The 12,596-nt window shown below is 46.6% G+C and overlaps 1 protein-coding gene across 2 annotated transcripts in view; it reads left to right on the top strand.

Annotated features, from left to right (window-relative positions):
* EFHD1 (EF-hand domain family member D1) overlaps positions 1 to 12,046 on the top strand; it is a 44,468-nt gene extending 32,422 nt beyond the window's left edge. For both annotated transcript variants that reach the window (XM_040231773.1, XM_040231774.1), the window contains exons 3-4: positions 751 to 885; positions 10,777 to 12,046. In XM_040231773.1, coding sequence (XP_040087707.1) covers positions 751 to 885; positions 10,777 to 10,911 — 270 coding nt within the window. In that variant the 3' untranslated portion in view covers positions 10,912 to 12,046. The remainder of the gene's footprint in view (positions 1 to 750; positions 886 to 10,776) is intronic.
* The last annotated feature ends 550 nt before the right edge of the window (positions 12,047 to 12,596 follow it).

Genomic DNA, 12,596 nt, shown 5'->3' on the forward strand with positions numbered 1-12,596 from the left:
AGCATTTTATTTTTAGTAGATATTTCCAAAACGCCTTCCAAAAATTTTGATTCAGGTTACACTCTCATCAACATGAGGGTGCCCCTTCCCCTACATCCCTGTGGGAAGATAGGCCTTTTGAAAAAAAAAAAAATTGTGTATTTGTTTGTTTATTGGCTGCAGTGGGTCTTCATTGCTGCATGTGGGTTTTCTCTAATTACGGCCAGCGGGTGGGGGGGCCCTCTTTGTTGCTGTGCGCAGGCTTCTCATTGTCGTGGCTTCCTTTGTTGAGAAACACGGGCCCTAGGGTGAGCAGTCTTCAGCAGTTGTAACCTCCGGGCTCTTAGAGCACAGGTTCAGTACTTGTGGTGCCCGGGCTTAGTTGCTCCTTGGCATTGTGGCATCTTCCCAGACCAGGATCGAGCCAGTGTCCCTTGCATCGCAAGGCGGAGGCTTAACCACTGGACCACCAGGGAAGCCCCTTGTTTTGTTTTTTTTGACTGTGTCTCGCTCGAGGCATATGGGATCTCAGTTTCCCCTACCAGGGATCAAAGCCACATCCCCTGCAGTGGAAGCATGGAGTCTTAACCACTGGACTTCCAAGGAATTTCCCCATGTTTTCAGTGTTGACAGTAAATAGCTTGTCATGTGGACACCCTTTGTATACACCCTTTGTAATAGGCATGGCTGCAATGACTGTAGCTTGGGTCAGAGGGAACTGTAAATCTCTTGGTGACATTGACTTTGGCCCTTGCCAACCTTCCCCTGCAGTTCCTGCTTATTTTCCACAAGGCCGCCGCGGGAGAACTGCAGGAGGACAGCGGGCTGATGGCTCTGGCGAAGCTTTCTGAGATCGACGTTGCCCTGGAGGGCGTCAGAGGTGCCAAGGACTTCTTTGAAGCCAAGGTAGGTGCCTCCTTCCTGCGCGGCACAGCGCCCCCGTCCCTGCACCCTGCCCAGCCGAGCTCCCAGCTGGTGACCAGCTTATCAGGACAAGGGAGATGGCACTCGCTTGAGCACGTGAGATGGTAGGGAAAGGAGAGTGTGTGTCTGTGTGCCATCTGAAAATTAAAAACGAAATGGCCCAATGGCAAATGCTTTGGATCCTGGTTTCAGATTTTTTTTAAATTTTTGACTGTGCTGGGTCTCCATCGCTTCTCGGGCTCTTCTCTAGTTGTGGGGTGCCGGTTCTCACTGCAGTGGCTTCTCTTGTGAGGAGCATGGGCTCTAGGGCACTCGCGTTTCAGGAGCTGCAGCCTGTGGGCTCAGGAGTTCTGGCTCCCAGGATTTCTAAAGCACAGGCTCAATAGTTGTGGTGCATGAGCTTAATTGCTCGGCAGCATGTGGGATCTTCCCAGACCAGGGGTCGAACCCGTGTCTCTTGCATCGACAGGGGGATTCTTTACCACTGAGCCATCAGGGAGCCTCCTGATATCAGATTCAAACAGGCTTGCTGGTACAATGGTCCCAGATGACTCTGGAGTCAGACTTTCCTAGAGAATTCCTCTTTACCCCAAACCACGAGTTACTTGAACGGCTACCTCCGTGTTTGCATCTTAGACACCTGCGTGTAAACGAGTGACCCGAGAAGGCTGCCTTGTTGGCTTGCCCTGGATCAGAATCGTTATGTGCAACGTTGACGATGCCAGGGAGCCAGGAAGGATTCTGCAGCACGTGGTCTTGGAGCCCTTCTGGGTGCTTCTCTTCATTCATGAGTTCATACAGTCATTGAACGTTTCTGGAGATTTTATCTCAGTCTGGGTGCTGTCATTTTCCTCTCCACAGAGCACACTGGCAGAAAGAGAGATCAGGAAAACACTCCAAATGTCCTTCTGCAATTGCGGGTGGGGGTGGGGGTGGGGCTGGGGAGACGGGTGAAGGGGTGCAGTGGATAAGACCACCTGGGTTCACATTCTGCCTCCTCCACTTACCTGTCACCTGTCCGTGCCTCAGTTTCCTCATCTGTACCATGGAGCTGATAATGAGATCACCACGAGGATGAAATGCTTTCTTTCGTCTGAAGCATTTAGCAAGTGCCTGGCTCACTGAGCACACTCCGTACATGATATGAGCTATTGGGACTCCCTGCAGCTCCAGCCAGGGGCCAACCCCTTGTGCTGGTTGTTTAGTCTTCCTGATCCAGGGACTGAACGCACATCTACTGCACTGGCATGCAGATTCTTTACCACTGAGCCACCGTGGAAGCCCCACCGCTCCTGGCTTATCCCAGGAGTTTCTTTGCCCAGAAACAGAGTGTCCTGGGTAACACAGCCTGGCCTGTTCAGGCCTCAAAGCAGCGTGCTCTCTCCGCAGCTCTGTGATGCTGCGTGGAGATAGGAGTCCAGCATCTTTCTGCCAGGCAGACCCTTATCCATCACACCACCAGGGAAGTCCCTGCCTTGAGGATTTTATCCTTCAGAGACACTCGTGCCAATGCACCTAGATGTATAGACAAAGCTTTTCATACAGTGAGGTTGGTAATAGAGGAGAACTGAACGTAACGGAAATGTCTGTGACCCAGGAATTGAGTCCACTGTGGTTCACCCACACATTTACACATGCTACAGCTCTAGAAGAATGAGATGCAGCTGCATTTACGTTTGGCCGTTGTTCAGTTGCTCAGTCGTGTCCGACTCTTTGCGACCCCATGGACTGCAGCACACCAGGCTTCCCTGCCCTTCACCATCTCCCGGAGTTGGCTCAAACTCATATCCATTGAGTCGCTGATGCCATCCAACCATCTTGTCCTCTGTCATCCCCTTATATGTGGACAGATGTCCAAAATGAATTAGGCAAAACGGTATGCTTGAAAGCCAATTTTGTGAAATAGTAAATACAACCTGGATAATTTTATACCAAGTATTAGTAATAGTGATGTCAGAGGGACCAACTTTTTAAAATAATTTTGTGAGGCTTTATAATGTGTGTGCATTATTTTTACAATGGGAGAAAAGATGAAAAGAATAACAATAAAGTTTTTTGAACTTGTTCTGTTTATTCGTCTGCCTCCTCGCCCACAGACTCAAAGGCAGCTTAGGTGTGTCACCTGTGTAATTACAGCGCCTGGCTAATAATGGCCCTCAAGAACTGTTGGCATGAATGACAAATGGAGGAAGCCATCGCCCGAATTTGGGAGAAGGCCATAAAGCAGCTGACATTCGCGACAGATGTTAAGAGATGAATGGGGATTCACCTTGTAATCAGGGAGGAGAAGGCGTTCCTGCCATGGGAACTGTGAGAGCAAAGGCTCTGAGGCATGGGGTGGGGAGGGGCAGGGAGGGCTTGGAGGCTGGCCCCTGTCCATACTGGACGCAGCTGGACAGGAAGCTCTGGGTTCCCCTGAGGGTCAGGCTTTCCCCAGCCTGTGGATCACCAGAATTATCTGCTGACTAGCTTCCCAGGCCTCACCCAACTCTCCCTGGGCTCTGCGGGAGGATTCAGTGCGTGGCCAATCTTGGAGAGCAGGGCCTTGCTCTGATCAGCCTTGGGTACAACGGGGACAGACTTCCCTGGGGAGAGACTGGACTCAGGGAGGCTCCGTAGACGCCTGGAGAAGAACTGTAGGTCCAACGAGGAGTGTGACAGTGGGCTGGGGAGGAGGTGGGGATGAATCCCAAACCCCCTAGAGCTCTCAGTGTTGGGACTTCCCTGGTGGGCCTGTGGTTAAGACTCTGTGCTCCCAGTGCAGGGGGCATGGGTTTGATCCCTGGTCAGGGAACTAAGATCCTGCACACTGCACACTGCAACAAAAAAAAACAACCCAGAACTCTGTGTTCATGTGATTGGAGGTGGAAAGTAAAAAGCAACAAGATTGTTGGAGCTGTGGGGCCAGGGGTTGGTGATACTAAGAAAAATCAAAACAGGACCCCTGTCCCTGAATGTGAATGATTTCGGGAGGAAAAGCGATAAGCTGGGTTTTACTGTTAAGCCCAAGGTGACTTCAGGCAAGGGAAAGACCTGCCCCTTTATCTGAAGGGCACACTGTTGTTTGCTGCTAGGTTCTGCTCAGCCCTATTGGACAGAACTTGGCCACACCCTGTTAAATGGGAGGCTACAGAATGCCTTTTGTTTCTTTCCTGGGCATCCATGTGCCCAGATGCAATTCTGATACTAAGGAAGACAGGCATACTAGATACTGTAGTCATGGAATAATCTCTTCCACGCTTGTCCATTCCTGAACTGACTCCTGGCGAGGGCTGGAATATTGTTTCTCTGATTGGCTTCTCTCCTTGAGCCCAGGGGTGAGGCCAGTCTCCCCTAGGCCCTTGGGCCATGTGATAGGGAAGCATCTCATAGAAAGAAAGTGGGGGAGGATGGATGTTTCCTGGACAACCAGCCACACAGATCACAGGCGCTGTCTTCACGGGATACAGACTGAAACCTGGGAACTAAAGGGGCAGAATGTCATGGTGACTAGAGTGGGAAAGGAAATAATCAGAGATACAAGGAAACTCTGGAAAAATGCTATATGGAAGACAAGAGCAATTTCAAGAATAGATTGAATCAGATGAGGTTGGGGCAGAGGTGTTGGGTCCAGCAAGTGGGTCAGTGGAGACTCATTCTGAGAGATGAGGTTCACTATGGAGGGAGGGCAGATTGTAACAGGGTAAGGAGTGGGTGGGAGCTGGGGGGAAAGAGCCCTGATAGCTGGCTTTTTTGTCTAGAAAGTTGGCAGAGGAGGCCTAGACAAAGTGGGGATGGTAGCTTAGGATCAGGAAAGAAACTTTTTTTTTTTAGCCTAGAGAAGATAGATGTCAGCATGTTTCTAGGTCACAAGGAAGTGATCCAGGGAGAAGAAAACATAGAGAGTGGAGTGATTGATGGACAAGTACTCAGAGATGATAGAATCAAGAGGAGAGGTGGACTTTTATAGTGGAGAACAAGGACTCCAAGTAAAGTAATTGCACAGGTCCCCAGCTTTCCTCTGACCTGGCCAGGAATGGGTAGGTGGGTGATTACCAAACATGTGAGTGTTGATGGTGACCCTGTGCTGACCGCTTCAGATTCAGGTTGTATCTAATCCTCATACAAGCTTTCTGCAGGTGGGTGTTATTATCCCACTTTGCAGATGAGGAGACTGATGCTTAGACAGTGGTTTGTTGATCGATGTTTAACAACTGTTTAACACTCTGGACAAAGAGTGTGTGTGTGTGTATAATATATACACACACACACATATTTATATGGGCTTCCCTGATAGCTCCATCGGTAAAGAATCCGCCGGCAATTCAGGAGACCTCAGTTCGATTTTTGGGTTGGGAAGATCTTCTGGAGAAGGGATAGGCTACCCACTCCAGTATTCTTGCGCTTCCCTTGTGGCTTAGCTGGTAAAGAATCTGCCTGCAATATGGGAGACCTGGGTCTATCCCTGGGTTGGGAAGATTCCCTGGAGAAGGGAACTTATATATTTAAGTTCTTATATATAAGAAGGCATATATATATGTATGCCTAAGTTTATTATAGATTTTGCTGATAAAAAGGATACATAGCATGCAATGTACAAATAATAAATATACACCATTTTTATTGTAGATTTCATATAGTCTATTTTTTTTTTAATGGCGATAGTTTAGCTGCTAAATCATGTCCGACTCTTGCGACCCCATGGACTGGGAACCTTCAAGGCTTCTCTGTCCATGGGATTCTCCAGGCAAGAATACTGGAGTGGGTTGCCATTTCCTTCTCTAGGGGATCTTCCCAACCCAGGAATCGAACACAGGTCTCCTGCATTGCAGGCAGATTCTTTACTGACTGAGCTACAAGGGAAGGCTAAAGAGCAAAGTATTTTAAAAATACTTATTTTAATTTATTGTGTTGTACCAGGTCTTCATTGTGGCATGCAAACTCTTAGTTACAGAATGTGGAATCTAGTTCCCTGACCAGGGATTGAACTCTGAGCATTGGGAGCTCGGAGACTTAGTCACTAGGCTATCAGGGAAGTCCCCCTTGTAGGCTATTGATTCTTAAAGAATAATTCCTTGATTTTTGCTGGACTCTTGTGTCTGTAGGCAGTCTACGATTGCAACTGACAAAGGAATGTAGTTCCAACATGCATGTTGGTTAGTATTTTGTATAATTTACAAGAAAAAAGTGAAAAGACATGTGTCAGAACTTGATTCATTCCTCAATGACATGAGCAGCATCCCAGATGGTAAAAAGCATCTACCTACAGTGCGGGGGACCTGGGTTTGATCCCTGGGTTGGGAAGATCCCCTGGAGAAGGAAATGGCAGCCCACTCTCGTATTGTTGCCTGGAAAATCCCATGGACAGAGGAGCCTGGCAGGCTGCAGTCCATGGGGTCACAAAGAGCTGGACACGACTGAGCAACCTCACTTTCACTTTTAAATATTGGAAGAACAGCCTTTCCATGTTGGAGCTATTTATAATGTGAAGGCTACAGACACTACACATGTTTACCTTTAATCTGCATTTTTGACATTTTGCCATCACTTTCTTAAGAAAAGATTGTCTAGACAGTCACTGAGAGAATAATCAAACCCGTGTTGGTAGCATTATTCTTCCAAGGTGTGAATCCCCCTCCTGGGATTGCTTTTAAAGCTATCCACAGGATGCCTTTGAACATGGAGTTAGGACAGTTCATGGTACCAGGTCATCATACACGATTTCCATCTTAGAGATGTGACAGACGCAGATAACCTTGAGGACACAGATAGTAGTAAATGAAGCACAATCACCAGAAAGTGATGACTCTTAAGTATGTGTTACCTTTGCTTGTAATATAATTTTATTGTGAAAATATATAAATCTAGTTTTTATCAGTTGCTTGGACTTCCCTCACAGCTCAGTCGGTAAAGAATCTGCCTGCAATGCAGGAGACCTGGGTTCGATTCCTGGGTTGGGATGATCCCTTGGAGAAAGAAAGGGCAATCCACTCCAGTACTCTTGCCTGGAAAATCCCATGGACAGAGGAGCCTGGTCGGCTACAGTCCATGGGGTCGCAAGAGTCAGACACGACTTAGCGACTAAACCACCACCAACCATATTTAGCAACCAGCTCATAAAATTCCTGCAAATCAAATAACTGGCTTGCAAGCAGGTAGCAGCTAGTGCACCTCTGGTCCCCGAGATGTTCAATGATGCTCCCAGGGTCTGCTTCCTGCCCACCCTGAAGCACAGGGAAAAGGGGAGGGATGAAGAGGGTGGGAAAGGAGTCCAGAGTGGACAGACTACATTCCTCTGTGTTGTCTGAATGAGGGAGGAGGAGATGGCCTGCAGGGTGGCAGGGTCCCTGAGGATGCAGCCATCTGCTTGACCACTGTGGGCAAAAAGCTGGGAGGAGGGCAGAGCCTCAGTGAAGGACCAGCCCAAACTGGAAATCCTCACCCTAAGTGGGTCCTGGTGAGGCTTCTAAGAAAGACACATTCTCAGCCTGGAAGCAGGAGCAGACAACGTCCCTGGTCCAAGGGTGGGACGTGGGGGTGGGGGGCAGAGGTGGAGCATGTCCGGCAGAAGGGCAGGACCTGGGGGTTGGAAGCTATGTGACAGTTGCTGTTGTGAAGATTATTCAGGCATCTGTTCTGGGTTAGAAAGTGAATAAAGGCGAGGTGAGCACATTAGGAAATAGGAGCCTGAACCCAGGTTGTAGGATTCTACAACCATTAGGGATACTTGGGGAGGGGCTGGGTAGACGACAGTAAACTCCAACTTGGACATCTTGCCAAGATCAAGATAGAGCAGTCTCTGAGGACTCTGACATAGGGAGCCAGGGGCGAGAACTGCTGGGTCAGAGCAGGGCCCCAAGGGCCTGAGAAATACCTGGGTGGGGGGCAGTTTGGAAAACATAATTTCCTTGACCCTATCCCTAGGGATTCGGATTCAGAAAGAGTGAAAACATAATACGTACTGCCTACTGATAATTTCATTGGTATCTTGTCTTCAAAAATGGACCCTTGTGAAGTACAGGGAGAATTTAAAAAGGATATTATAATTTTTCATTGAAATATGAGACTCAGCATTGGGCTACCATGGATGTGGTTTTCCCCGGTGGCACAGCAGTAAAGAATCTGCCTGCCAATGAAGGAGAAGGGGATTCGATCCCTGGGTCAGGAAGATCCCCTGGAGAAAGAAATGGCAACTCACTCCAGTATTCTTGCCTGGGAAATTCCATACATAGAAAAGCCTGGTGGGGCAACGGTCCACAGGATTGCAAAGAGTTGGACACAACTTAGCCACTAAACAACAGCAGCCATGGATGTAATGAAATGAAAATCAGAATGGACTCAATAAAAAGCATTGTAGGGAATGGTGAATCTTAGCTGCAGCGCTGCAGAGAAGTGAACGAGTGGACCAGGGGATAGACTGATGAGACAGACAAGGAAGAAGCTAGTGACAGAGAAATCAAGGAGACGATTGCCCATAGGTAGAAATAATGAGAGATGATGATACATCAGTTTAAAACCATTAAAAGCTCCATAAAGAAACTCATGTATACAGAAAACAGATTTGGTAACCAGAGGGGAAAGAAGGTGGGAGACAGATGGGAGAAATGGATGAAGAGAGTCAACTATGGGGTGATGGATGGTAATGAGACTCATGCTGGTGATCACTTTGTAGGGTATTCAGATGTTGAACTGTAATGCTGTATACCTGAAACTTACACAAAAGGCTCTATCACATTCATTCTCTAAAGCCATTATGAATCTGATTACAAAATCAGATGAAAATAACACCAAACAATTTATATATCCATCTAATAAGTATCACTGTAAGAATCCTAAAACATTAAGAAATGGAATGCAATTAAAATATTTGAAATTTATGTTAAGATGACAGGGATAATTTTTAAAATATACTCATATCATAGGTAGGTTAAATTAGAAAAATGTGACCGTTGCAAGTAGATGTCTCAAAAACATTTGGGGAAGTTTAATACATATTCATAATCACACATTTGAAAATAAGAAAATATGCTTCTTAAACATAAGATAAGATTTACTTTACAAATATTAAGGCATTCTATAAGGCAGTAATATTAACTAATGTAGTATAGGCACAGGAATAAACAAACCAGTTAGTAGGATGGGGTAGAAAATAATAAAAGCAGGTCTCCTTCATGTGGGAATTGAGTATATGGAAAAGATAATTTTCAAATCAGTGGGATTCATGTCAATCTATGCCAAAACCAATACAGAATTGTAAAGTAAAAATTAAAAAAAAAAAAAAAAAAAGTTCCAGACCAAATCAGTGGGAAAATAATGGGCTATTCAGTAACAGGTGTTGAGACAATTGGGTATCCACTTAGGAAAATGAAGTAAAGCCCTCCATTAGGCTCCCTCACTAAAATAAATTGCAGACTTAAAGAGCCAAATGTAAAAATGAAAACATACAAGTATGAGAAGAAATTACAGGAAAATGGGTTTAGAACCTGGGTGGTAGAGAAGAACTTCTTAAACATGATATAAAGTACAAACTTGGAAAGGAAATAAGTGAACTTTTTGATGACATCAAAATTTAAATGTTTGTATGACCCAAGATACTTTGAAGTAAAAAAAAGACTGGAGGAAATTAGCTGAAAAATATATACCTAAATTATGTAAAGAATTGAAAATTAAAGGAAAACTAAACACTAGCTGAATAGAAAAATGGACAAAGAATATAAATGGATAGTTTATCAAGAAAAGAAAGAAAGTAAGTGAAGTCACTCAGTCGTGTCTGACTCTTGGCGACCCCATGGAGTATAGCCTACGAGGCTCCTCCATCCATGGAATTTTCCAGGCAAGAGTACTGGAATGTGTTGCCATTTCCTTCTCCAGTTTATCGAAGAAGAAATAAAAGAAGGTGCCAATTTTTCTTCCACATCAGATTAGCAAACAGGAAAAAGGTTAATGATAAGTGTTGGTAAGGTTATGGGGAAATGAGCCTTGCATTTCATGATTGTGGGTGCAAATTGGAGCAGCTCTTTGGAGGGCGATCTAGCAGTTTTTATTAAAAATAGCGTACATCTAAAGATGGGGTTTCCCTGGTGGCTCAGGGGTAAAGAATCTGCCTACCAGTGCAGGAGATAGGTGTTTGATCCCTGGGTCGGGAAGATCCCCGGGAGAAGGAAATGGCAACCCATTCCAGTGTTCTTGGCTGGAAATCCCATGGACAAAGGAGCCTGGTGGGCTACATACAGTCCATGGAGTTACAAAGAGTCGGACACAACTTAGTGACCAAACAACACCACCTAAAAATATCCCTTTGCCCCAGGCAGATTGATGCAGTCCCAGTCAAAATGCCCACAGGGAGCTCATTTTGTTCTTGACTTTTCCTAGAACTAAATAATACCATTGTGAAATTAAAGGTGGAAAGTAAGTAGAAGTGGGCATGGATATGAACAGTATCCCGGGACTTCCTTGGCGGTCCATTGGCTAAGACTCCATGCTCCCAATGCAGGAGGCCCAGGTTTGAACCCAGGTCAGGGAACTAGATCCCACATGCTGCAACTAAAGACCCAGTACAGCCAAATAAATAAATATTAATTTTTAAAAAGTATCCTGAAAAAGAAGCTAGAAAAAAAAGAAAAAAGAAGCTCAGGTGGAATAGGCAACCCCAGCAGACTGGAAGGAGCATCTGTAACACAGAAGCAAGTAAAATGCTGATATCCCCACTGTTAGAAAGCAAACATCGGAAGACCAAGGGCAGGGAGCATTGGCTCAGGGGCCCTGCCTCCAGCGGGGCTGGGGTCCCAGGCCATGTGGCTGGAGGCCACCGAGTTCTGTTTGGTGGGCTGCTCCTTCTCCAGGCGTCTCTTTTGTCTCTCACTCTGTTGATCTGCCCTCACTGTTTCTCTGCAGGTCCAAGCCTTGTCTTGTGCCAGTAAGTTTGAAGCGGAGCTAAAAGCAGAGCAAGATGAGCGGAAGCGGGAGGAAGAGAAGAGGAAGGTCCGCCAAGCAGCCTTCCGGGAACTCAAGGCCGCTTTCAGTGCTTAGTGGGGCTGACCCTGACCTCTGACCACAGCTGTGCCTCACAGATGCTCCGGGGAGAGCTGGCCAGACACCCTCACCCCTGCTGACCCTTTGCCCCAGCCAACCTCCACACCCATCACCCAGTGCACACCCCTTGGCCTCGTGGGGTGGCAGGAGTAGCTCTCATCCGCATTTGGGAACCCCTCCCAGAAGGTCCCACTGCCCTCCTCGATTCTCTCTCCTGCACCCTTCTCTGTAGCCAGAACGTGCCTCGACTTGGCAACCTCTGCTTGTTCCTGTCTCTTTTCCCCTCCACATCAAAGAGTGGTCCGCTGTGTTAATTCGTGCAGATACTTCTTTCCTTGGTGGTCCTCAGAGGAGAGAGTCGCAGGAGGCCAGTGATGGTAACAGTATCCATTTCCTTGGGTCATCCTTTTCTGTGTCTCTCCTTTCTTTCTCATCCAGCCTCCTTGTTCTCATTCTTTGCCTGATCCTGCCAGATGCTCCTGCACCTTCTGTCCTTTGGTGATGGTGAGGTTTAAGGCAGGCCAGGCTGGACCACAGCCTGGTCCCTCTCCACAGTGGGCCACAGCACGCTGCTGAGGTGACAGAAAAGAGTGAAGAGATGGGAGATTCTGGTCCTCCCCATCACCTTTCTCCTGTCCTTAGCATTCCACTTAGGTCCCTCCCTTTTCCTTCCCCTTTGCACTTCTCAGCAGTTTCCCCCTTCTCCTAAATACTGTGCTACTTAACCGTAAGAATGAGAGAATGATTACAATATTAATGAGTAGAACAATTCTTATTAACTCTGACTTGATGCAAATTATATTACAGTAGACCCTTGCCATCACCAAGTAACAAATCCAGAGTCTTTCAGAATCTGAAAAGCTATGACCATTTTCACCATCTAGCCAGTTTCCAACATCTGCTCTAAGGTGTTCAAAGTGAAGCTGTTCTTCAGCACAAATTTGTACATGTTATGAGTCCTTGGGATTGCTCCCAGATATCAGGGGTTTGTTGTACATGATAAAATAATTTCTAACGTCATATTTATTTCTTCCCTTTTTTAACTGCTGTCTTTTACAATGAAGAAAACATCTGCATTTTTACCTTACAGCTATTCTTTTTAAATAAACGGTGCAAGTGGGCTTAGCCATCACATCAGCGTGCTTCTTGTCTTCTTTGAATTGGAGGAGAGAGGAGGATGTTTGTGTGGGCCGCTTCCAGCCCAGGCTCCTGTTTGACACCGAGTCCCTGAAGTAGAGTTAGAAGTGGTCTCTGTGGGACTTCGCTGGTGGTTCAGAAGGAAAGAATCTGCCTGCCAAATGCAGGAGACATGGGTTCGATCCCTGACCCAGGAGGGAGCTAAGCTCCCTGGAGCATCTAAACTCATGCGCCACAACTATTGGGCGTATGCTCTAGAGCCCAGGTGCCGCAGCCTGAGAGTCTGTACTCAGCAATAAGAGAAACCACTGCAGCGAGAATCCCGTGCACCCCAGAGAGAGAGGAGCTCCCCGCTCAGTGCCACGAGAGGAAAGCCTGTGCAGCAACGAAGACCCAGCACAACCAAAAATAAATGAATTAAAAATCAATAAATAAAACTTTTTTTTTTTTAAAAGTGAAGACTAGAAGTTTGGTTTTCCCTCCAGGGCATTCTGAGTAGGAAGGTTGTCTGTCCGCTGCTCTTCCCTTTCCTATCACTGAGGATT

This window comes from Oryx dammah, unplaced genomic scaffold (assembly GCF_014754425.2).
Source record: "Oryx dammah isolate SB20612 unplaced genomic scaffold, SCBI_Odam_1.1 HiC_scaffold_28, whole genome shotgun sequence".
Lineage (NCBI taxonomy): Eukaryota > Metazoa > Chordata > Mammalia > Artiodactyla > Bovidae > Oryx > Oryx dammah.